Source organism: Nerophis lumbriciformis, linkage group LG18 (genome assembly GCF_033978685.3).
Source record: "Nerophis lumbriciformis linkage group LG18, RoL_Nlum_v2.1, whole genome shotgun sequence".
Classification (NCBI taxonomy): Eukaryota; Metazoa; Chordata; class Actinopteri; order Syngnathiformes; family Syngnathidae; genus Nerophis; species Nerophis lumbriciformis.
The window spans coordinates 4205718-4228728 of record NC_084565.2 but is presented as its reverse complement, the minus strand read 5'-3'; the positions used below and the strand labels follow the sequence as shown (position 1 = coordinate 4228728).

Here is a 23011-nt window from a genome sequence, read left to right as displayed (position 1 = left end):
ACCAGGACACCCTAGGCCGCAGTTCCATGATCGACTTTGTAGTTGTGTCATCGGATTTGCGGCCTCATGTTTTGGACACTCGGGTGAAGAGAGGGGCGGAGCTTTCTACCGATCACCACCTGGTGGTGAGTTGGCTGCGATGGTGGGGGAGGATGCCGGACAGACCTGGCAGGCCCAAACGCATTGTGAGGGTTTGCTGGGAACGCCTGGCAGAGTCTCCTGTCAGAGAGAGTTTCAATTCCCACCTCCGGAAGAACTTTGAACATGTCACGAGGGAGGTGCTGGACATTGAGTCCGAGTGGACAATGTTCCGTACCTCTATTGTCGAGGCGGCCGATTGGAGCTGTGGCCGCAAGGTAGTTGGTGCCTGTCGTGGCGGTAATCCTAGAACCCGTTGGTGGGCGCCGGCGGTGAGGGATGCCGTCAGGCTGAAGAAGGAGTCCTATCGGGTTCTTTTGGCTCATGGGACTCCTGAGGCAGCAGACAGGTACCGACAGGCCAAGCGGTGTGCGGCTTCAGCGGTCGCGGAGGCAAAAACTCGGACATGGGAGGAGTTCGGGGAGGCCATGGAAAAAGACTTCCGGACGGCTTCGAAGCAATTCTGGACCACCATCCGCCGCCTCAGGAAGGGGAAGCAGTGCAGTGTCAACACCGTGTATGGTGGGGATGGTGCTCTGCTGACCTCGACTGCGGATGTTGTGGATCGGTGGAGGGAATACTTCGAAGACCTCCTCAATCCTACCAGCACGTCTTCCTATAAGGAAGCAGGGCCTGGGGAATCTGTGGTGGGCTCTCCTATTTCTGGGGCTGAGGTTGCCGAGGTAGTTAAAAAGCTCCTCGGTGGCAAGGCCCCGGGGGTGGATGAGATCCGCCCGGAGTTCCTTAAGGCTCTGGATGTTGTGGGGCTGTCTTGGCTGACAAGACTCTGCAACATCGCGTGGACATCGGGGGCGGTACCTCTGGATTGGCAGACCGGGGTGGTGGTTCCTCTCTTTAAGAAGGGGAACTGGAGGGTGTGTTCCAACTATCGTGGGATCACACTCCTCAGCCTTCCCGGTAAGGTCTATTCAGGTGTACTGGAGAGGAGGCTACGCCGGATAGTCGAACCTCGGATTCAGGAGGAACAGTGTGGTTTTCGTCCTGGTCGTGGAACTGTGGACCAGCTCTATACTCGGCAGGGTCCTTGAGGGTGCATGGGAGTTTGCCCAACCAGTCTACATGTGCTTTGTGGACTTGGAGAAGGCATTCGACTGTGTACCCCGGGAAGTCCTGTGGGGAGTGCTCAGAGAGTATGGGGTAACGGACTGTCTTATTGTGGCAGTTCGCTCCCTGTATAATCCGTGTCAGAGCTTGGTCCGCATTGCCGGCAGTAAGTCGGACACGTTTCCAGTGAGGGTTGGACTCCGCCAAGGCTGCCCTTTGTCACCGATTCTGTTCATAACCTTTATGGACAGAATTTCTAGGCGCAGTCAGGGCGTTTAGGGGATCTGGTTTGGTGGCTGCAGGATTAGGTCACTGCTATTTGCAGATGATGTGGTCCTGATGGCTTCCTCCGGCCAATATCTTCAGCTCTCACTGGATCGGTTCGCAGCCGAGTGTGAAGCGACTGGGATGGGAATCAGCACCTCCAAGTCCGAGTCCATGGTTCTCTCCCGGAAAAGGGTGGAGTGCCATCTCCGGGTTGGGGAGGAGATCTTGCCCCAAGTGGAGGAGTTCAAGTACCTCTGAGTCTTGTTCACGAGTGGGGAAAGAGTGGATCGTGAGATCGACAGGCGGATCGGTGCGGCATCTTCAGTAATGCGGACGCTGTATCGATCCGTTGTGGTGAAGAAGGAGCTGAGCCGGAAGGCAAAGCTCTCGATTTACCGGTCGATCTACGTTCCCATCCTCACCTATGGTCATGAGCTTTGGGTCATGACCGAAAGGACAAGATCACGGGTACAAGCGGCCGAAATGAGTTTCCTCCGCCGAGTGGCGGGGCTCTCCCTTAGAGATAGTGTGAGAAGCTCTGTCATTCGGGGGGAGCTCAAAGTAAAGCCGCTGCTGCTCCACATCGAGAGGAGCCAGATGAGGTGGTTCGGGCATCTGGTCAGGATGCCACCCGAACGCCTCCCTAGGAAGGTGTTTCGGGCACGTCCGACCGGTAGGAGGCCACGGGGAAGACCCAGGACACGCTGGGAAGACTATCTCTCCCGGCTGGCCTGGGAACGCCTCGGGTCCCCCGGGAGGAGCTGGACGAAGTGGCTGGGGAGAGGGAAGTCTGGGCTTCCCTGCTTAAGCTGCTGCCCCCGCGACCCGACCTCGGATAAGCGGAAGAAGATGGATGGATGGATGGATGAATGCACTTTGAGGTTGTTTGCTCAATGTAAAGTGCTTTTACAAATAAAATCCATTATTATTATCGTTATTATTGTTTGACTTACGTGGTTGTGTTTTTTAACTCCTTCACTTTATTTGCATGGAAAATGGCAACGTTACCTTGAGGTAGTTTGTCAGAGTCCGCTCTCAGTGCTGCTGAAGTGATTGCCATTGTGGTAGTAGGAGGTCCACCAAGCTAATGGTGTCCAGGTGGCCATTTGTCACACATTTGTTGTTCATTAGCAGCTGCTTGGTGGTCGCCCACCATGACCCCCACACCTTGGGTTAGGGTCTTGAAACCATTAGTGAGGCTCGCTAGTCCGTTTTACTTTGTAACAATGCTGACTACTTCCTGTCACAGCACAATAGCCTCTTTGGGCTTTTACTTTGTAACAATGCTGACTACTTCCTGTCATAGCACATCAGCTCATGTGGGCTTTTAGTTTGTAACAATGCTGACTATTTCCTGTCATAGCACATCAGCTCATGTGGGTTTTTACTTTGTAACAATGCTGACTACTTCCTGTCACAGCACAACTACTCTTGTGGGCTTTTACTTTGTAACAATGCTGACTACTTCCTGTCACACAGCACAACTACTCCTGTGGGCTTTTACTTTGTAACAATGCTGACTACTTCCTGTCATAGCACATCAGCTCATGTGGGCTTTTACTTTGTAACAATGCCAACTACTTCCTGTCACATCACAACAGCTCCTGTGGGCTTTTACTTTGTAACAATGTTGTGTCATCACAGACTGAGGCTCGCTAGTCCGTTTTGCTTTGTAACAATGCTGACTACTTCCTGTCACAGCACAATAGCCTCTTTGGGCTTTTACTTTGTAACAATGCTGACTACTTCCTGTCACAGCACAATAGCCTCTTTGGGCTTTTACTTTGTAACAATGCTGACTACTTCCTGTCATAGCACATCAGCTCATGTGGGCTTTTACTTTGTAACAATGCTGACTACTTCCTGTCATAGCACATCAGCTCATGTGGGCTTTTACTTTGTAACAATGATGACTACTTCCTGTCACAGCACAACTACTCTTGTGGGCTTTTACTTTGTAACAATGCTGACTACTTCCTGTCACACAGCACAACTACTCCTGTGGGCTTTTACTTTGTAACAATGCTGACTACTTCCTGTCATAGCACATCAGCTCATGTGGGCTTTTACTTTGTAACAATGCCAACTACTTCCTGTCACATCACAACAGCTCCTGTGGGCTTTTACTTTGTAACAATGTTGTGTCATCACAGACTGAGGCTCGCTAGTCCGTTTTACTTTGTAACAATGCTGACTACTTCCTGTCACAGCACAATAGCCTCTTTGGGCTTTTACTTTGTAACAATGCTGACTACTTCCTGTCATAGCACATCAGCTCATGTGGGCTTTTACTTTGTAACAATGCTGACTACTTCCTGTCATAGCACATCAGCTCATGTGGGCTTTTACTTTGTAACAATGCTGACTACTTCCTGTCACAGCACAACAGCTCTTGTGGGCTTTTACTTTGTAACAATGCTGACTACTTCCTGTCATAGCACAACAGCTCCTGTGGGCTTTTACTTTGTAACAATGCTGACTACTTCATGTCACAGCACAACAGCTCCTGTGGGCTTTTACTTTGTAACAATGCTGACTACTTCCTGTCATAGCACATCAGCTCATGTGGGCTTTTACTTTGTAACAATGCTGACTACTTCCTGTCACAGCACAACAGCTCTTGTGGGCTTTTACTTTGTAACAATGCTGACTATTTCCTGTCATAGCACATTAGCCCATGTGGGCTTTTACTTTGTAACAATGCTGACTACTTCCTGTCACAGCACAACAGCTCTTGTGGGCTTTTACTTTGTAACAATGCTGACTACTTCCTGTCATAGCACATCAGCTCATGTGGGCTTTTACTTTGTAACAATGCTGACTACTTCCTGTCACAGCACAACAACCTGTGTGGGCTTTTACTTTGTAACAATGCTGACTACTTCCTGTCATAGCACATCAGCTCATGTGGGCTTTTACTTTGTAACAATGCTGACTACTTCCTGTCATAGCACAACAGCTCCTGTGGGCTTTTACTTTGTAACAATGCTGACTACTTCATGTCACAGCACAACAGCTCCTGTGGGCTTTTACTTTGTAACAATGCTGACTACTTCCTGTCATAGCACATCAGCTCATGTGGGCTTTTACTTTGTAACAATGCTGACTACTTCCTGTCACAGCACAACAGCTCTTGTGGGCTTTTACTTTGTAACAATGCTGACTATTTCCTGTCATAGCACATTAGCTCATGTGGGCTTTTACTTTGTAACAATGCTGACTACTTCCTGTCATAGCACAACAGCTCTTGTGGGCTTTTACTTTGTAACAATGCTGACTACTTCCTGTCATAGCACATCAGCTCATGTGGGCTTTTACTTTGTAACAATGCTGACTACTTCCTGTCACAGCACAACAACCTGTGTGGGCTTTTACTTTGTAACAATGCTGACTACTTCCTGTCATAGCACATCAGCTCATGTGGGCTTTTACTTTGTAACAATGCTGACTACTTCCTGTCATAGCACAACAGCTCCTGTGGGCTTTTACTTTGTAACAATGCTGACTACTTCATGTCACAGCACAACAGCTCCTGTGGGCTTTTACTTTGTAACAATGCTGACTACTTCCTGTCATAGCACATCAACTCATGTGGGCTTTTACTTTGTAACAATGCTGACTACTTCCTGACATAGCACATCAGCTCATGTGGGCTTTTACTTTGTAGCAATGCTGACTACTTCCTGTCACAGCACAACAGCTCATGTGGGCTTTTACTTTGTAACAATGCTGACTACTTCCTGTCATAGCACATCAGCTCATGTGGGCTTTTACTTTGTAACAATGCAGACTACTTCCTGTCATAGCACATCAGCACTTGTGGGCTTTTACTTTGTAACAATGCAGACTACTTCCTGTCATAGCACATCAGCACTTGTGGGCTTTTACTTTGTAACAATGCTGACTACTTCCTGTCATAGCACATCAGCTCATGTGAGCTTTTACTTTGTAACAATGCTGACTACTTCCTGTCACAGCACAACAGCTCATGTGAGCTTTTACTTTGTAACAATGCTGACTACTTCCTGTCACAGCACAACAGCTCATGTGGGCTTTTACTTTGTAACAATGCTGACTACTTCCTGTCACAGCACAACAGCTCATGTGGGCTTTTACTTTGTAAAAATGCTGACTACTTCCTGTCAAAGCACATCAGCTCATGTGGGCTTTTACTTTGTAACAATGCTGACTACTTCCTGTCACAGCACAACAGCCTGTGTGGGCTTTTACTTTGTAACAATGCTGACTACTTCCTGTCATAGCACATCAGCTCATGTGGGCTTTTACTTTGTAACAATGCTGACTACTTCCTGTCATAGCACAACAGCTCCTGTGGGCTTTTACTTTGTAACAATGCTGACTACTTCATGTCACAGCACAACAGCTCCTGTGGGCTTTTATTTTGTAACAAGGCTGACTACTTCCTGTCACAGCACAACAGCTCTTGTGGGCTTTTACTTTGTAACAATGCTGACTACTTCCTGTCACAGCACATCCGCTCTTGTGGGCTTTTACTTTGTAGCAATGCTGACTACTTCCTGTCATAGCACATCAGCTCATGTGGGCTTTTACTTTGTAACAATGCTGACTACTTCCTGTTATAGCACATCAGCTCATGTGGGCTTTTACTTTTTAACAATGCTGACTACTTCCTGTCAAAGCACATCAGCACTTGTGGGCTTTTACTTTGTAACAATGCTGACTACTTCCTGTCACAGCACAACAGCTCCTGTGGGCTTTTACTTTGTAACAATGCTGACTACTTCCTGTCATAGCACATCAGCTCATGTGGGCTTTTACTTTGTAACAATGCTGACTACTTCCTGTCACATCACAACAGCTCCTGTGGGCTTTTACTTTGTAACAATGCTGACTACTTCCTGTCACATCACAACAGCTCCTGTGGGCTTTTACTTTGTAACAATGCTGACTACTTCCTGTCAAAGCACAACAGCTCCTGTGGGCTTTTACTTTGTAACAATGCTGACTACTTCCTGTCATAGCACATCAGCTCATGTGGGCTTTTACTTTGTAACAATGCTGACTACTTCCTGACATAGCACATCAGCTCATGTGGGCTTTTACTTTGTAGCAATGCTGACTACTTCCTGTCACAGCACAACAGCTCATGTGGGCTTTTACTTTGTAACAATGCTGACTACTTCCTGTCATAGCACATCAGCTCATGTGGGCTTTTACTTTGTAACAATGCAGACTACTTCCTGTCATAGCACATCAGCACTTGTGGGCTTTTACTTTGTAACAATGCAGACTACTTCCTGTCATAGCACATCAGCACTTGTGGGCTTTTACTTTGTAACAATGCTGACTACTTCCTGTCATAGCACAACAGCTCTTGTGGGCTTTTACTTTGTAACAATGCTGACTACTTCTTGTCATAGCACATAACAATGCTGACTACTTCCTGTCATAGCACATCAGCTCATGTAGGCTTTTACTTTGTAACAATGCTGACTACTTCCTGTCACAGCACAACAGCTCCTGTGGGCTTTTATTTTGTAACAAGGCTGACTACTTCCTGTCACAGCACAACTACTCTTGTGGGCTTTTACTTTGTAACAATGCTGACTACTTCCTGTCACACAGCACAACTACTCCTGTGGGCTTTTACTTTGTAACAATGCTGACTACTTCCTGTCATAGCACATCAGCTCATGTGGGCTTTTACTTTGTAACAATGCCAACTACTTCCTGTCACATCACAACAGCTCCTGTGGGCTTTTACTTTGTAACAATGTTGTGTCATCACAGACTAAATGACATAACCACAGACTTCCTGTGGTTGAAAACATTTCATATTTCCTGCGACCTCAGAGCCCAGTGGCTTGGTGTCATTTGCTCCCATTTGCAATTTCCTCACGGGCTGACTGACCCGCCAGCCTGCCAAGGCTGCTTCCCCCTGAAAGGAGGCCCGGTTCAGTGTGGGGGGAGGGGGGTCCTGGTCCTGGTCCTGGTGCACGCACACGCCAATCACTGCCGCGTGGTAACGTCAGGCCGGCTCACCGTCTCTACTCATTCTGTACTTTTTCAGTCCCCAACGCTTCATTAGTCTTCATAGTTCCAAGTTAACCCTCTCCCTGCCTGAAGACCTGCTCATAGTTCCAAGTTAACCCTCTCCCTGCCTGAAGACCTGCTCATAGTTCCAAGTTAACCCTCTCCCTGCCTGAAGACCTGCTCTTTGGGATTCAGATGAGTGGTGAGACTGGATGGATGCAGCTCTGCAGTCTGAATGGAGGACATTGATGCTTACCCCCCACCAGCTTGGACCCTTTCCCTGGATTGTCATCCTCTCAATGGTCCTTTCAGGCTTGGGGGGCTGAAAAAGATACAAGCCCTCTTTAAGGGGGACAGAGGGACCGGACCTCGGTCCTGGTCCTGGTCCTGGTCCTGGTCCTGCACTGGACTGACTTTTGAGCAACACTTCTTATATTGTATGTTCTCTACAATACTTTGCTACCTTCTGGAACTATCAGGACTTCTTCATATCCCACATTCAGTGCTAAATATTCTTAGTATCGTCTCGTCCCTCCAGATATTGTGTCCCTGTTGTCCGTCCAGATATTGTGTCCCTGTTGTCCGTCCAGATATTGTGTCCCTGTTGTTCCTCCAGATAATGTGTTCCTGTTGTTCCCCCGAGATATTGTGTTCCCGTTGTGCCTCCAGATATCGTGTCCTTATTGTCCCTCCATATATTGTGTCCCCGTTGGTCCTTCAAGATATTGTGTCCCCGTTGGTCCTTCAAGATAATGTGTCCCCGTTGGTCCTTCAAGATAATGTGTCCTTGTTGTTCCTCACAGATATTGTGTCCCTATTGTCCTTCCATATATTGTGTCCCCGTTGTTCCTCCCAGATATTGTGTCCCTGTTGGTCCTTCAGTATAATGTGTCCCCGTTGTCCCTCCAGATATTGTGTCCCCGTTGGTCCTTTAAGATAATGTGTCCCCGTTGTCCCTCTAGATATTGTGTCCCCGTTGTTCCTCTAGATAATGTGTCCCCGTTGTTCCTCCAGATAGTGTGTTCCTGTTGTTCCCCCGAGATATTGTGTTCCCGTTGTCCCTCCAGATATTGTGTCCCTATTGTCCCTCCAAATATTGTGTCCCCGTTGGTCCTTCAAGATAATGTGTCCTTGTTGTTCCTCACAGATATTGTGTCCCTATTGTCCTTCCATATATTGTGTCCCCGTTGTTCCTCACAGATATTGTGTCCCCGTTGTCCCTCCAGATATTGTATCCCTGTTGGTCCTACAAGATAATGTGTCCCCATTGGTCCTACAATATAATGTGTCCCCGTTGGTCCTTTAAGATAATGTGTCCCCGTTGTCCCTCCAGATATTGTGTCCTTGTTGTTCCTCCCAGATATTGTGTCCCTATTGTCCTTCCATATATTGTGTCCCCGTTGTTCCTCCCAGATATTGTGTCCCCGTTGGTCCTTCAAGATAATGTGTTCCCGTTGTCCCTCCAGATATTGTGTATCCGTTGTCCCTCCAGATATTGTGTCCCCGTTGGTCCTTCAAGATATTGTGTCCCCGTTGGTCCTTCAAGATAATGTGTTCCCGTTGTCCCTCCAGATAATGTGTATCCGTTGTCCCTCCAGATAATGTGTCCCCGTTGGTCCGATGAGATATTGTGTCCCCGTTGGTCCTTCAAGATATTGTGTCCCCGTTGTTCCTCCCAGATAATGTGTCCCTGTTGGTCCGATGAGATATTGTGTCCCTGTTGGTCCTTTAAGATAATGTGTCCCCGTTGTCCCTCCAGATATTGTGTCCTTGTTGTTCCTCCCAGATATTGTGTCCCTATTGTCCTTCCATATATTGTGTCCCCGTTGTTCCTCCCAGATATTGTGTCCCCGTTGGTCCTTCAAGATAATGTGTTCCCGTTGTCCCTCCAGATATTGTGTATCCGTTGTCCCTCCAGATATTGTGTCCCCGTTGGTCCGATGAGATATTGTGTCCCCGTTGGTCCTTCAAGATATTGTGTCCCCGTTGTTCCTCCCAGATAATGTGTCCCTGTTGGTCCGATGAGATATTGTGTCCCTGTTGGTCCTTTAAGATAATGTGTCCCCGTTGTCCCTCCAGATATTGTGTCCTTGTTGTTCCTCCCAGATATTGTGTCCTTGTTGTTCCTCCCAGATATTGTGTCCCTATTGTCCTTCCATATATTGTGTCCCCGTTGTTCCTCCCAGATATTGTGTCCCCGTTGGTCCTTCAAGATATTGTGTCCCCGTTGGTCCTTCAAGATAATGTGTTCCCGTTGTCCCTCCAGATAATGTGTATCCGTTGTCCCTCCAGATAATGTGTCCCCGTTGGTCCGATGAGATATTGTGTCCCCGTTGGTCCTTCAAGATATTGTGTCCCCGTTGTTCCTCCCAGATAATGTGTCCCTGTTGGTCCGATGAGATATTGTGTCCCTGTTGGTCCTTTAAGATAATGTGTCCCCGTTGTCCCTCCAGATATTGTGTCCTTGTTGTTCCTCCCAGATATTGTGTCCCTATTGTCCTTCCATATATTGTGTCCCCGTTGTTCCTCCCAGATATTGTGTCCCCGTTGGTCCTTCAAGATAATGTGTTCCCGTTGTCCCTCCAGATATTGTGTATCCGTTGTCCCTCCAGATATTGTGTCCCCGTTGGTCCTTCAAGATATTGTGTCCCCGTTGGTCCTTCAAGATAATGTGTTCCCGTTGTCCCTCCAGATAATGTGTATCCGTTGTCCCTCCAGATAATGTGTCCCCGTTGGTCCGATGAGATATTGTGTCCCCGTTGGTCCTTCAAGATATTGTGTCCCCGTTGTTCCTCCCAGATAATGTGTCCCTGTTGGTCCGATGAGATATTGTGTCCCTGTTGGTCCTTTAAGATAATGTGTCCCCGTTGTCCCTCCAGATATTGTGTCCTTGTTGTTCCTCCCAGATATTGTGTCCTTGTTGTTCCTCCCAGATATTGTGTCCCTATTGTCCTTCCATATATTGTGTCCCCGTTGTTCCTCCCAGATATTGTGTCCCCGTTGGTCCTTCAAGATAATGTGTTCCCGTTGTCCCTCCAGATATTGTGTATCCGTTGTCCCTCCAGATATTGTGTCCCCGTTGGTCCGATGAGATATTGTGTCCCCGTTGGTCCTTCAAGATATTGTGTCCCCGTTGTTCCTCCCAGATAATGTGTCCCTGTTGGTCCGATGAGATATTGTGTCCCTGTTGGTCCTTTAAGATAATGTGTCCCCGTTGTCCCTCCAGATATTGTGTCCTTGTTGTTCCTCCCAGATATTGTGTCCTTGTTGTTCCTCCCAGATATTGTGTCCCTATTGTCCTTCCATATATTGTGTCCCCGTTGTTCCTCCCAGATATTGTGTCCCCGTTGGTCCTTCAAGATATTGTGTCCCCGTTGGTCCTTCAAGATAATGTGTTCCCGTTGTCCCTCCAGATAATGTGTATCCGTTGTCCCTCCAGATAATGTGTCCCCGTTGGTCCGATGAGATATTGTGTCCCCGTTGGTCCTTCAAGATATTGTGTCCCCGTTGTTCCTCCCAGATAATGTGTCCCTGTTGGTCCGATGAGATATTGTGTCCCTGTTGGTCCTTTAAGATAATGTGTCCCCGTTGTCCCTCCAGATATTGTGTCCTTGTTGTTCCTCCCAGATATTGTGTCCCTATTGTCCTTCCATATATTGTGTCCCCGTTGTTCCTCCCAGATATTGTGTCCCCGTTGGTCCTTCAAGATAATGTGTTCCCGTTGTCCCTCCAGATATTGTGTATCCGTTGTCCCTCCAGATATTGTGTCCCCGTTGGTCCTTCAAGATATTGTGTCCCCGTTGGTCCTTCAAGATAATGTGTTCCCGTTGTCCCTCCAGATAATGTGTATCCGTTGTCCCTCCAGATAATGTGTCCCCGTTGGTCCTTCAAGATATTGTGTCCCCGTTGTTCCTCCCAGATATTGTGTCCCCGTTGGTCCTTCCATATATTGTGTCCCCGTTGTTCCTCCCAGATATTGTGTCCCCGTTGGTCCTTCAAGATAATGTGTTCCCGTTGTCCCTCCAGATATTGTGTATCCGTTGTCCCTCCAGATATTGTGTCCCCGTTGGTCCGATGAGATATTGTGTCCCCGTTGGTCCTTCAAGATATTGTGTCCCCGTTGTTCCTCCCAGATAATGTGTCCCTGTTGGTCCGATGAGATATTGTGTCCCTGTTGGTCCTTTAAGATAATGTGTCCCCGTTGTCCCTCCAGATATTGTGTCCTTGTTGTTCCTCCCAGATATTGTGTCCCTATTGTCCTTCCATATATTGTGTCCCCGTTGTTCCTCCCAGATATTGTGTCCCCGTTGGTCCTTCAAGATAATGTGTTCCCGTTGTCCCTCCAGATATTGTGTATCCGTTGTCCCTCCAGATATTGTGTCCCCGTTGGTCCTTCAAGATATTGTGTCCCCGTTGGTCCTTCAAGATAATGTGTTCCCGTTGTCCCTCCAGATAATGTGTATCCGTTGTCCCTCCAGATAATGTGTCCCCGTTGGTCCAATGAGATATTGTGTCCCCGTTGGTCCTTCAAGATATTGTGTCCCCGTTGTTCCTCCCAGATATTGTGTCCCCGTTGGTCCTTCAAGATATTGTGTCCCCGTTGGTCCTTCAAGATAATGTGTTCCCGTTGTCCCTCCAGATAATGTGTATCCGTTGTCCCTCCAGATAATGTGTCCCCGTTGGTCCGATGAGATATTGTGTCCCCGTTGGTCCTTCAAGATATTGTGTCCCCGTTGTTCCTCCCAGATAATGTGTCCCTGTTGGTCCGATGAGATATTGTGTCCCTGTTGGTCCTTTAAGATAATGTGTCCCCGTTGTCCCTCCAGATATTGTGTCCTTGTTGTTCCTCCCAGATATTGTGTCCCTATTGTCCTTCCATATATTGTGTCCCCGTTGTTCCTCCCAGATATTGTGTCCCCGTTGGTCCTTCAAGATAATGTGTTCCCGTTGTCCCTCCAGATATTGTGTATCCGTTGTCCCTCCAGATATTGTGTCCCCGTTGGTCCTTCAAGATATTGTGTCCCCGTTGGTCCTTCAAGATAATGTGTTCCCGTTGTCCCTCCAGATAATGTGTATCCGTTGTCCCTCCAGATAATGTGTCCCCGTTGGTCCAATGAGATATTGTGTCCCCGTTGGTCCTTCAAGATATTGTGTCCCCGTTGTTCCTCCCAGATAATGTGTCCCTGTTGGTCCGATGAGATATTGTGTCCCTGTTGGTCCTTTAAGATAATGTGTCCCCGTTGTCCCTCCAGATATTGTGTCCTTGTTGTTCCTCCCAGATATTGTGTCCCTATTGTCCTTCCATATATTGTGTCCCCGTTGTTCCTCCCAGATATTGTGTCCCCGTTGGTCCTTCAAGATAATGTGTTCCCGTTGTCCCTCCAGATATTGTGTATCCGTTGTCCCTCCAGATATTGTGTCCCCGTTGGTCCTTCAAGATATTGTGTCCCCGTTGGTCCTTCAAGATAATGTGTTCCCGTTGTCCCTCCAGATAATGTGTATCCGTTGTCCCTCCATATATTGTGTCCCCGTTGTTCCTCCCAGATATTGTGTCCCCGTTGGTCCTTCAAGATAATGTGTTCCCGTTGTCCCTCCAGATATTGTGTATCCGTTGTCCCTCCAGATATTGTGTCCCCGTTGGTCCTTCAAGATATTGTGTCCCCGTTGGTCCTTCAAGATAATGTGTTCCCGTTGTCCCTCCAGATAATGTGTATCCGTTGTCCCTCCAGATAATGTGTCCCCGTTGGTCCGATGAGATATTGTGTCCCCGTTGGTCCTTCAAGATATTGTGTCCCCGTTGTTCCTCCCAGATAATGTGTCCCTGTTGGTCCGATGAGATATTGTGTCCCTGTTGGTCCTTTAAGATAATGTGTCCCCGTTGTCCCTCCAGATATTGTGTCCTTGTTGTTCCTCCCAGATATTGTGTCCCTATTGTCCTTCCATATATTGTGTCCCCGTTGTTCCTCCCAGATATTGTGTCCCCGTTGGTCCTTCAAGATAATGTGTCCCCGTTGTCCCTCCAGATATTGTGTATCCGTTGTCCCTCCAGATATTGTGTCCCCGTTGGTCCTTCAAGATATTGTGTCCCCGTTGGTCCTTCAAGATAATGTGTTGCCGTTGTCCCTCCAGATAATGTGTATCCGTTGTCCCTCCAGATAATGTGTCCCCGTTGGTCCGATGAGATATTGTGTTCCCCTTGGTCCTTTGAGATAATGTGTCCCCGTTGTCCCTCCAGATATTGTGTCCCCGTTGGTCCGATGAGATATTGTGTCCCTGTTGGTCCTTCCAGATATTGTGTCCCCGTTGGTCCTTCAAGATATTGTGTCCCCGTTGTTCCTCCCAGATAATGTGTCCCCGTTGTTCTTCCGAGATATTGTGTTCCCCTTGGTCCTTTGAGATAATGTGTCCCCGTTGTCCCTGCAGATATTGTGTCCCCATTGTTCTTCCGAGATATTGTGTTCCCATTGTCTCTCCAGATATTGTGTCCCCATTGTTCTTCCGAGATATTGTGTTCCCATTGTCTCTCCAGATATTGTGTCCCCGTTGTTCCTCCCAGATAATGTGTCCCCGTTGTTCTTCCGAGATATTGTGTTCCCCTTGGTCCTTTGAGATAATGTGTCCCCGTTGTCCCTGCAGATATTGTGTCCCCATTGTTCTTCCGAGATATTGTGTTCCCATTGTCTCTCCAGATATTGTGTCCCTGTTGTTCACCCAGATATTGTGTCCCCGTTGTTCCCCCAGATATTGTGTCCCCGTTGTTCCCCCAGATATTGTGTCCCCGTTGTTCCCCCAGATATTGTGTCCCCATTGGTCCTATGAGATATTGTGTCCCTGTTGGTCCTTCAAGATAATGTGTTCCTGTTGTCCCTCCATATATTGTGTTCCTGTTGTCCCTCCATATATTGTGTCCCTATTGTCCTTACATATATTGTGTCCCCGTTGTTACTCCAGATAATGTGTTCCCGTTGTTCCTACGAGATAATGTGTTCCCGCTGTCCCTCCAGATATTGTGTCCCTATTGTCCCCCCATATATTGTGTCCCTGTTGGTCCTTCAAGATAATGTGTCCCCGTTGTCCCTCCAGATATTGTGTCCTTGTTGTTCCCCCCATATATTGTGTCCCCGTTGGTCCTTCAAGATAATGTGTCCCCGTTGGTCCTTCAAGATATTGTGTCCCCATTGTTCCTCCGAGATATTGTGTCCCCGTTGGTCCTTCGAGATATTGTGTCCCCGTTGGTCCTTCGAGATATTGTGTCCCCGTTGTCCTTCCATATATTGTGTCCCCGTTGGTCCTTCAAGATAATGTGTCCCCGTTGTCCTTCCATATATTGTGTCCCCGTTGGTCCTTCAAGATAATGTGTCCCCGTTATCCCTCCAGATATTCTGTCCCCGTTGGTCCTTCAAGATATTGTGTCCCCGTTGTTCCTCCGAGATATTGTGTCCCCGTTGGTCCTTCAAGATAATGTGTTCCCGTTGTCCCTCCAGATATTGTGTCCCCGTTGGTCCTTCAAGATATTGTGTCCCCGTTGTTCCTCCGAGATATTGTGTCCCCGTTGGTCCTTCAAGATAATGTGTTCCCGTTGGTCCTTCAAGATATTGTGTCCCCGTTGTTCCTCCGAGATATTGTGTCCCCGTTGGTCCTTCAAGATAATGTGTTCCCGTTGGTCCTTCAAGATAATGTGTTCCCGTTGTCCCTCCAGATATTGTGTCTCCGTTGGTCCTTCAAGATATTGTGTCCCCGTTGTTCCTCCCAGATAATGTGTCCCCGTTGTTCCTCCGAGATATTGTGTTCCCCTTGGTCCTTCGAGATAATGTGTCCCCGTTGTCCCTCCAGATATTGTGTCCTTATTGTTCCTCCCAGATATTGTGTCCCTATTGTCCTTCCATATATTGTGTCCCCGTTGGTCCTTCAAGATAATGTGTCCCCGTTGTTCCTCCCAGATAATGTGTCCCCATTGTTCCTCCAGATATTGTGTCCCCGTTGTTCCTCCGAGATATTGTGTCCCCGTTGGTCCTTCAAGATAATGTGTTCCCGTTGGTCCTTCAAGATATTGTGTCCCCGTTGTTCCTCCGAGATATTGTGTCCCCGTTGGTCCTTCAAGATAATGTGTTCCCGTTGGTCCTTCAAGATAATGTGTTCCCGTTGTCCCTCCAGATATTGTGTCTCCGTTGGTCCTTCAAGATATTGTGTCCCCGTTGTTCCTCCCAGATAATGTGTCCCCGTTGGTCCGATGAGATATTGTGTTCCCCTTGGTCCTTCGAGATAATGTGTCCCCGTTGTCCCTCCAGATATTGTGTCCTTATTGTTCCTCCCAGATATTGTGTCCCTATTGTCCTTCCATATATTGTGTCCCCGTTGGTCCTTCAAGATAATGTGTCCCCGTTGTTCCTCCCAGATAATGTGTCCCCATTGTTCCTCCAGATATTGTGACCCCGTTGTTCTTCCGAGATATTGTGTTCCCATTGGTCCTTCAAGATAATGTGTCCCCATTGTGCCTCCAGATAATGTGTATCCGTTGTCCCTCCAGATAATGTGTCCCCGTTGTCCCTCCAGATAATGTGTCCCCGTTGTTCCTCCAGATATTGTGTCCCCGTTGTTCTTCCGAGATATTGTGTTCCCATTGTCTCTCCAGATATTGTGTACCTGTTGTCCCTCCAGATATTGTGTCCCCGTTGTTCCCCCAGATATTGTGTCCTGTTGTTCCCCCAGATATTGTGTCCCCGTTGTCTGTCCAGATATTGTGTTCCCGTTGTTCCTCCAGATATTGTATTCCTGTTGTTCCTCCCAGATATTGTGTTCCTGTTGTTGTCCCTGCCTGCTGTCCTTAAACACAGACAGTTGTTGAGCACGTGTCCTGTGCCAGCAGGGTGTGTCCCAGCTGCCGTGTGCCAAGGCGCTCCACAACTACGACGGCAAGGAGCCGGGGGACCTCAAGTTCAACAAGGGCGACGTCATCATCCTGCGCCGGCAAGTGGACGACAACTGGTACCACGGCGAGATGGGCGGCGTCCACGGCTTTTTCCCCACCAACTTTGTGCAGGTCATCAAGCCGCTGCCTCAGCCGCCGCCTCAATGCAAGGCACTGTACGACTTTGAGGTGAAGGACAAGGAGGCCGACAAAGACTGTTTGCCCTTTTCCAAGGTAACACGTCTTCTTCTTCTTCTTGTTATCTACCACTACACAACAACATCACTTATTTAGGTAACACATCTTCTTCTTGTGTACTTGTTGTTATCTACCACTACACAACAACATCACTTATTTAGGTAACACATCTTCTTGTTGTGTACTAGTTATCTACCACTACACAACAACATCACTTATTTAGGTAACACATCTTCTTGTTGTGTACTTGTTATCTACTACTATACAACAACCTCATCACTTATTTAGTTAACACGTCTTGTTGTTGTTGTTGTGTACTTGTTGTTATCTACCACTACACAACATTATCACTTATTTAGGTAACACATCTTGTTGTTGTTGTGTACTTGTTGTTATCTACCACTACACAACATCGCTTATTTAGGTAACACATCTTGTTGTTGTTGTGTACTTGTTGTTATCTACCACTACACAACATCATCAATTATTTAGCTAATACGTCTTGTTGTTGCTGTTGTGTACTTGTTATCTACCACTACACAACATCATCAATTATTTAATTAACCCATCTTGTTGTTGTTGTTGTTGTGTACTTGTTGTTATCTACCACGACACAACATCATCACTTATTTAGGTAACACATCTTGTTGTTGTGTACTTGTTGTTATCTACTACTATACAACAACATCATCACTTATTTAGTTAACACATCTTGTTGTTGTTGTGTACTTGTTGTTATCTACCACTACACAACATCATCACTTATTTAGGTAACATGTCTTGTTGTTGTGTACTTGTTATCTACCACTACACAACATCATCAATTATTTAGCTAATACGTCTTGTTGTTGCTGTTGTGTACTTGTTATCTACCACTACACAACATCATCAATTATGTTATTAACCCATCTTGTTGTTGTTTGGTACTTGTTATCTACTACCATACAACAACATCACTTATTTAGGTAACACATCTTCTTCTTGTGTACTTGTTGTTATCTACCACTACACAACAACATCACTTATTTAGGTAACACATCTTCTTGTTGTGTACTTGTTATCTACCACTACACAACAACATCACTTATTTAGGTAACACATCTTCTTGTTGTGTACTTGTTATCTACTACTATACAACAACCTCATCACTTATTTAGTTAACACGTCTTGTTGTTGTTGTTGTGTACTTGTTGTTATCTACCACTACACAACATTATCACTTATTTAGGTAACACATCTTGTTGTTGTTGTGTACTTGTTGTTATCTACCACTACACAACAACATCACTTATTTAGGTAACACATCTTCTTCTTGTGTACTTGTTGTTATCTACCACTACACAACAACATCACTTATTTAGGTAACACATCTTCTTCTTGTGTACTTGTTGTTATCTACCACTACACAACAACATCACTTATTTAGGTAACACATCTTCTTGTTGTGTACTTGTTATCTACCACTACACAACAACATCACTTATTTAGGTAACACATCTTCTTGTTGTGTACTTGTTATCTACTACTATACAACAACCTCATCACTTATTTAGTTAACACGTCTTGTTGTTGTTGTTGTGTACTTGTTGTTATCTACCACTACACAACATTATCACTTATTTAGGTAACACATCTTGTTGTTGTTGTGTACTTGTTGTTATCTACCACTACACAACATCATCAATTATTTAGCTAATACGTCTTGTTGTTGTTGTGTACTTGTTGTTATCTACCACTACACAACATCATCAATTATTTAGCTAATACGTCTTGTTGTTGCTGTTGTGTACTTGTTATCTACCACTACACAACATCATCAATTATTTAATTAACCCATCTTGTTGTTGTTGTTGTTGTTGTTGTGTACTTGTTGTTATCTACCACGACACAACATCATCACTTATTTAGGTAACACATCTTGTTGTTGTGTACTTGTTGTTATCTACTACTATACAACAACATCATCACTTATTTAGTTAACACATCTTGTTGTTGTTGTGTACTTGTTATCTACCACTACACAACATCATCACTTATTTAGGTAACATGTCTTGTTGTTGTTGTGTACTTGTTATCTACCACTACACAACATCATCAATTATTTAGCTAATACGTCTTGTTGTTGCTGTTGTGTACTTGTTATCTACCACTACACAACATCATCAATTATGTTATTAACCCATCTTGTTGTTGTTTGGTACTTGTTGTTATCTACTACCATACAACAACATCACTTATTTAGGTAACACATCTTCTTGTTGTGTACTTGTTGTTATCTACTACTATACAACAACATCATCACTTATTTAGTTAACACATCTTGTTGTTGTGTACTTGTTGTTATCTACCACTACACAACATCATCACTTATTTAGGTAACACGTCTTGTTGTTGTTGTGTACTTGTTATCTACCACTACACAACATCATCAATTATTTAGCTAATACGTCTTGTTGTTGCTGTTGTGTACTTGTTATCTACCACTACACAACATCATCAATTATTTAATTAACCCATCTTGTTGTTGTTGTGTACTTGTTGTTATCTACTACTATACAACAACATCACTTATTTAGTTAACACATCTTGTTTTTGTTGTTGTGTACTTGTTTTCTACCACTACACATCAGTACTTATTTAGGTAGCACGTCTTGTTGTTGTTGTGTACTTGTTATTATCTACCACAACACAACATCATCACTTATTTAGGTAACACATCTCGTTGTTGTTGTGTACTTGTTGTTACTACCACGACACAACATCATCACCTATTTAGGTAACATGTCTTGTTGTTGTTATGTACTTGTTGTTATCTACCACGACACAACATCATCACTTATTTAGGTAACACATCTTGTTGTTGTGTACTTGTTGTTATCTACTACTATACAACAACATCATCACTTCTTTAGGTAACACATCTTGTTGTTGTGTACTTGTTGTTATCTACTACTATACAACAACATCATCACTTATTTAGGTAACACGTCTTGTTGTTGTTGTGTACTTGTTATCTACCGCTACCCAACATTATCACTTATTTAGGTAACACATCTTGTTGTTGTTGTGTACTTGTTATCTACCACTACACAACATTATCACTTATTTAGGTAACACATCTTGTTGTTGTTGTGTACTTGTTATCTACCACTACACACATCACTTATTGAGGTAAAACATCTTCTTGTTGTTGCTGTTGTGTACTTGTTATCTACCACTACACAACAACATCACTTATTTAGGTAACACATCTTCTTGTTGTGTTCTTGTTGTTATCTACTACTATACAACAACATCATCACTTATTTAGTTAACACATCTTGTTGTTATTGTGTACTTGTTATCTACCACTACACAACATCATCACTTATTTAGGTAACATGTCTTGTTGTTGTTGTGTACTTGTTATCTACCACTACACAACAACATCACTTATTGAGGTAAAACATCTTCTTGTTGTTGCTGTTGTGTACTTGTTATCTACCACTACACAACATCATCAATTATTTTATTAACCCATCTTGTTGTTGTTGGGTACTCGTTGTCTACCACTACCCAACATTATCACTTATTTAGGTAACACATCTTGTTGTTGTTGTGTACTTGTTATCTACCACTACACAACATCACTTATTGAGGTAAAACATCTTCTTGTTGTTGCTGTTGTGTACTTGTTATCTACCACTACACAACAACATCACTTATTTAGGTAACACATCTTCTTGTTGTGTGCTTGTTGTTATCTACTACTATACAACAACATCATCACTTATTTAGTTAACACATCTTGTTGTTATTGTGTACTTGTTATCTACCACTACACAACATCATCAATTATTTAGCTAATACGTCTTGTTGTTGCTGTTGTGTACTTATTACCTACCACTACACAACATCATCAATTATTTTATTAACCCATCTTGTTGTTGTTGGGTACTTGTTGTTATCTACTACCATACAACAACATCACTTATTTAGGTAACACGTCTTCTTGTTGTCTACTTGTTGTTATCTACTACTATACAACAACATCATCACTTATTTAGTTAACACATCTTGTTGTTGTTGTGTACTTGTTATCTACCACTACACAACATCATCAATTATTTAGCTAATACGTCTTGTTGTTGCTGTTGTGTACTTGTTATCTACCACTACACAACATCATCAATTATTTAATTAACCCATCTTGTTGTTGTTGTACTTGTTGTTATCTACTACTATACAACAACATCACTTATTTAGTTAACACATCTTGTTTTTGTTGTTGTGTACTTGTTATCTACCACTACACATCAGTACTTTTTTAGGTAACACGTCTTGTTGTTGTTGTGTACTTGTTATCTACCACGACACAACATCATCACTTATTTAGGTAACACATCTTGTTGTTGTTGTTGTGTACTTGTTGTTACTACCATGACACAACATCATCACTTATTTAGGTAACACGTCTTGTTGTTGTTATGTACTTGTTGTTATCTACCACGACACAACATCATCACTTATTTAGGTAACACATCTTGTTGTTGTGTACTTGTTGTTGTCTACTACTATACAACAATATCATCACTTATTTAGGTAACACATCTTGTTGTTGTGTACTTGTTGTTATCTACTACTATACAACAACATCATCACTTATTTAGGTAACACGTCTTGTTGTTGTTATGTACTTGTTATCTACCACTACCCAACATTATCACTTATTTAGGTAACACATCTTGTTGTTGTTGTCTACTTGTTATCTACCACTACACATCGCTTATTTAGGTAACACATCTTGTTGTTGTTGTTGTGTACTTGTTGTTATCTACCACTACACAACAACATCACTTATTGAGGTAAAACATCTTGTTGTTGTTGTTGTTGTGTACTTGTTATCTACCACTACACAACATCACTTATTTAGGTAACACATCTTCTTGTTGTGTACTTGTTATCTACTACTATACAACAACATCATCACTTATTTAGTTAACACATCTTGTTGTTGTTGTGTACTTGTTATCTACCACTACACAACATCATCACTTATTTAGGTAACATGTCTTGTTGTTGTTGTGTACTTGTTATCTACCACTACACAACATCATCAATTATTTAGCTAATACGTCTTGTTGTTGCTGTTGTGCACTTGTTATCTACCACTACACAACATCATCAATTATTTTATTAACCCATCTTATTGTTGTTGGGTCCTTGTTGTTATCTACTACCATACAACAACATCACTTATTTAGGTAACACATCTTCTTGTTGTGTACTTGTTATCTACTACTATACAACAACATCATCACTTATTTAGTTAACACATCTTGTTGTTGTTGTGTACTTGTTGTTATCTACCACTACACAACATCATCACTTATTTAGGTAACACGTCTTGTTGTTGTTGTGTACTTGTTATCTACCACTACACAACATCATCAATTATTTAGCTAATACGTCTTGTTGTTGCTGTTGTGTACTTGTTATCTACCACTACACAATATCATCAATTATTTAATTAACCCATCTTGTTGTTGTTGTGTACTTGTTGTTATCTACTCCTATACAACAACATCACTTATTTAGTTAACACATCTTGTTTTTGTTGTTGTGTACTTGTTATCTACCACTACACATCAGTACTTATTTAGGTAACACATCTTGTTGTTGTTGTGTACTTGTTGTTATCTACCACGACACAACATCATCACTTATTTAGGTAACACATCTTGTTGTTGTTGTGTACTTGTTATCTACTACTATACAACAACATCATCACTTATTTAGGTAACACATCTTGTTGTTGTGTACTTGTTGTTATCTACTACTATACAACAACATCATCACTTATTTAGGTAACACGTCTTGTTGTTGTTGTGTACTTGTTGTTATCTACCACTACACAACAACATCACTTATTGAGGTAAAACATCTTCTTCTTGTTGCTGTTGTGTACTTGTTATCTACCACTACACAACAGCATCACTTATTTAGGTAACACATCTTCTTGTTGTGTACTTGTTGTTATCCACTACTATACAACAACATCATCACTTATTTAGTTAACACATCTTGTTGTTGTGTACTTGTTGTTATCTACCACTACACAACATCATCACTTATTTAGGTAACACGTCTTGTTGTTGTTGTGTACTTGTTGTTATCTACCACTACACAACATCATCAATTATTTTATCAACCCATCTTGTTGTTGTTGGGTACTTGTTGTTATCTACTACCATACAACAACATCACTTATTTAGGTAACACATCTTCTTGTGTACTTGTTGTTATCTACTACCATACAACAACATCACTTATTTAGGTAACACATCTTGTTGTTGTTGTGTATTTGTTATCTACCACTACACAACATCATCACTTATTTAGGTAAAACATCTTGTTGTTGTTGTGTACTTGTTATCTACC

At 43.9% G+C, this 23011-nt stretch overlaps 1 protein-coding gene across 1 annotated transcript in view; it reads left to right on the top strand.

The window, feature by feature from the left end:
* Positions 1-23011, top strand: part of sh3rf1 (SH3 domain containing ring finger 1) — a 91820-nt gene that overhangs the window by 36502 nt on the left and 32307 nt on the right. Inside the window, exon 3 of the mRNA XM_061977500.2 lies at positions 16352-16627. Coding sequence (XP_061833484.2) covers positions 16352-16627 — 276 coding nt within the window. The remainder of the gene's footprint in view (positions 1-16351; positions 16628-23011) is intronic.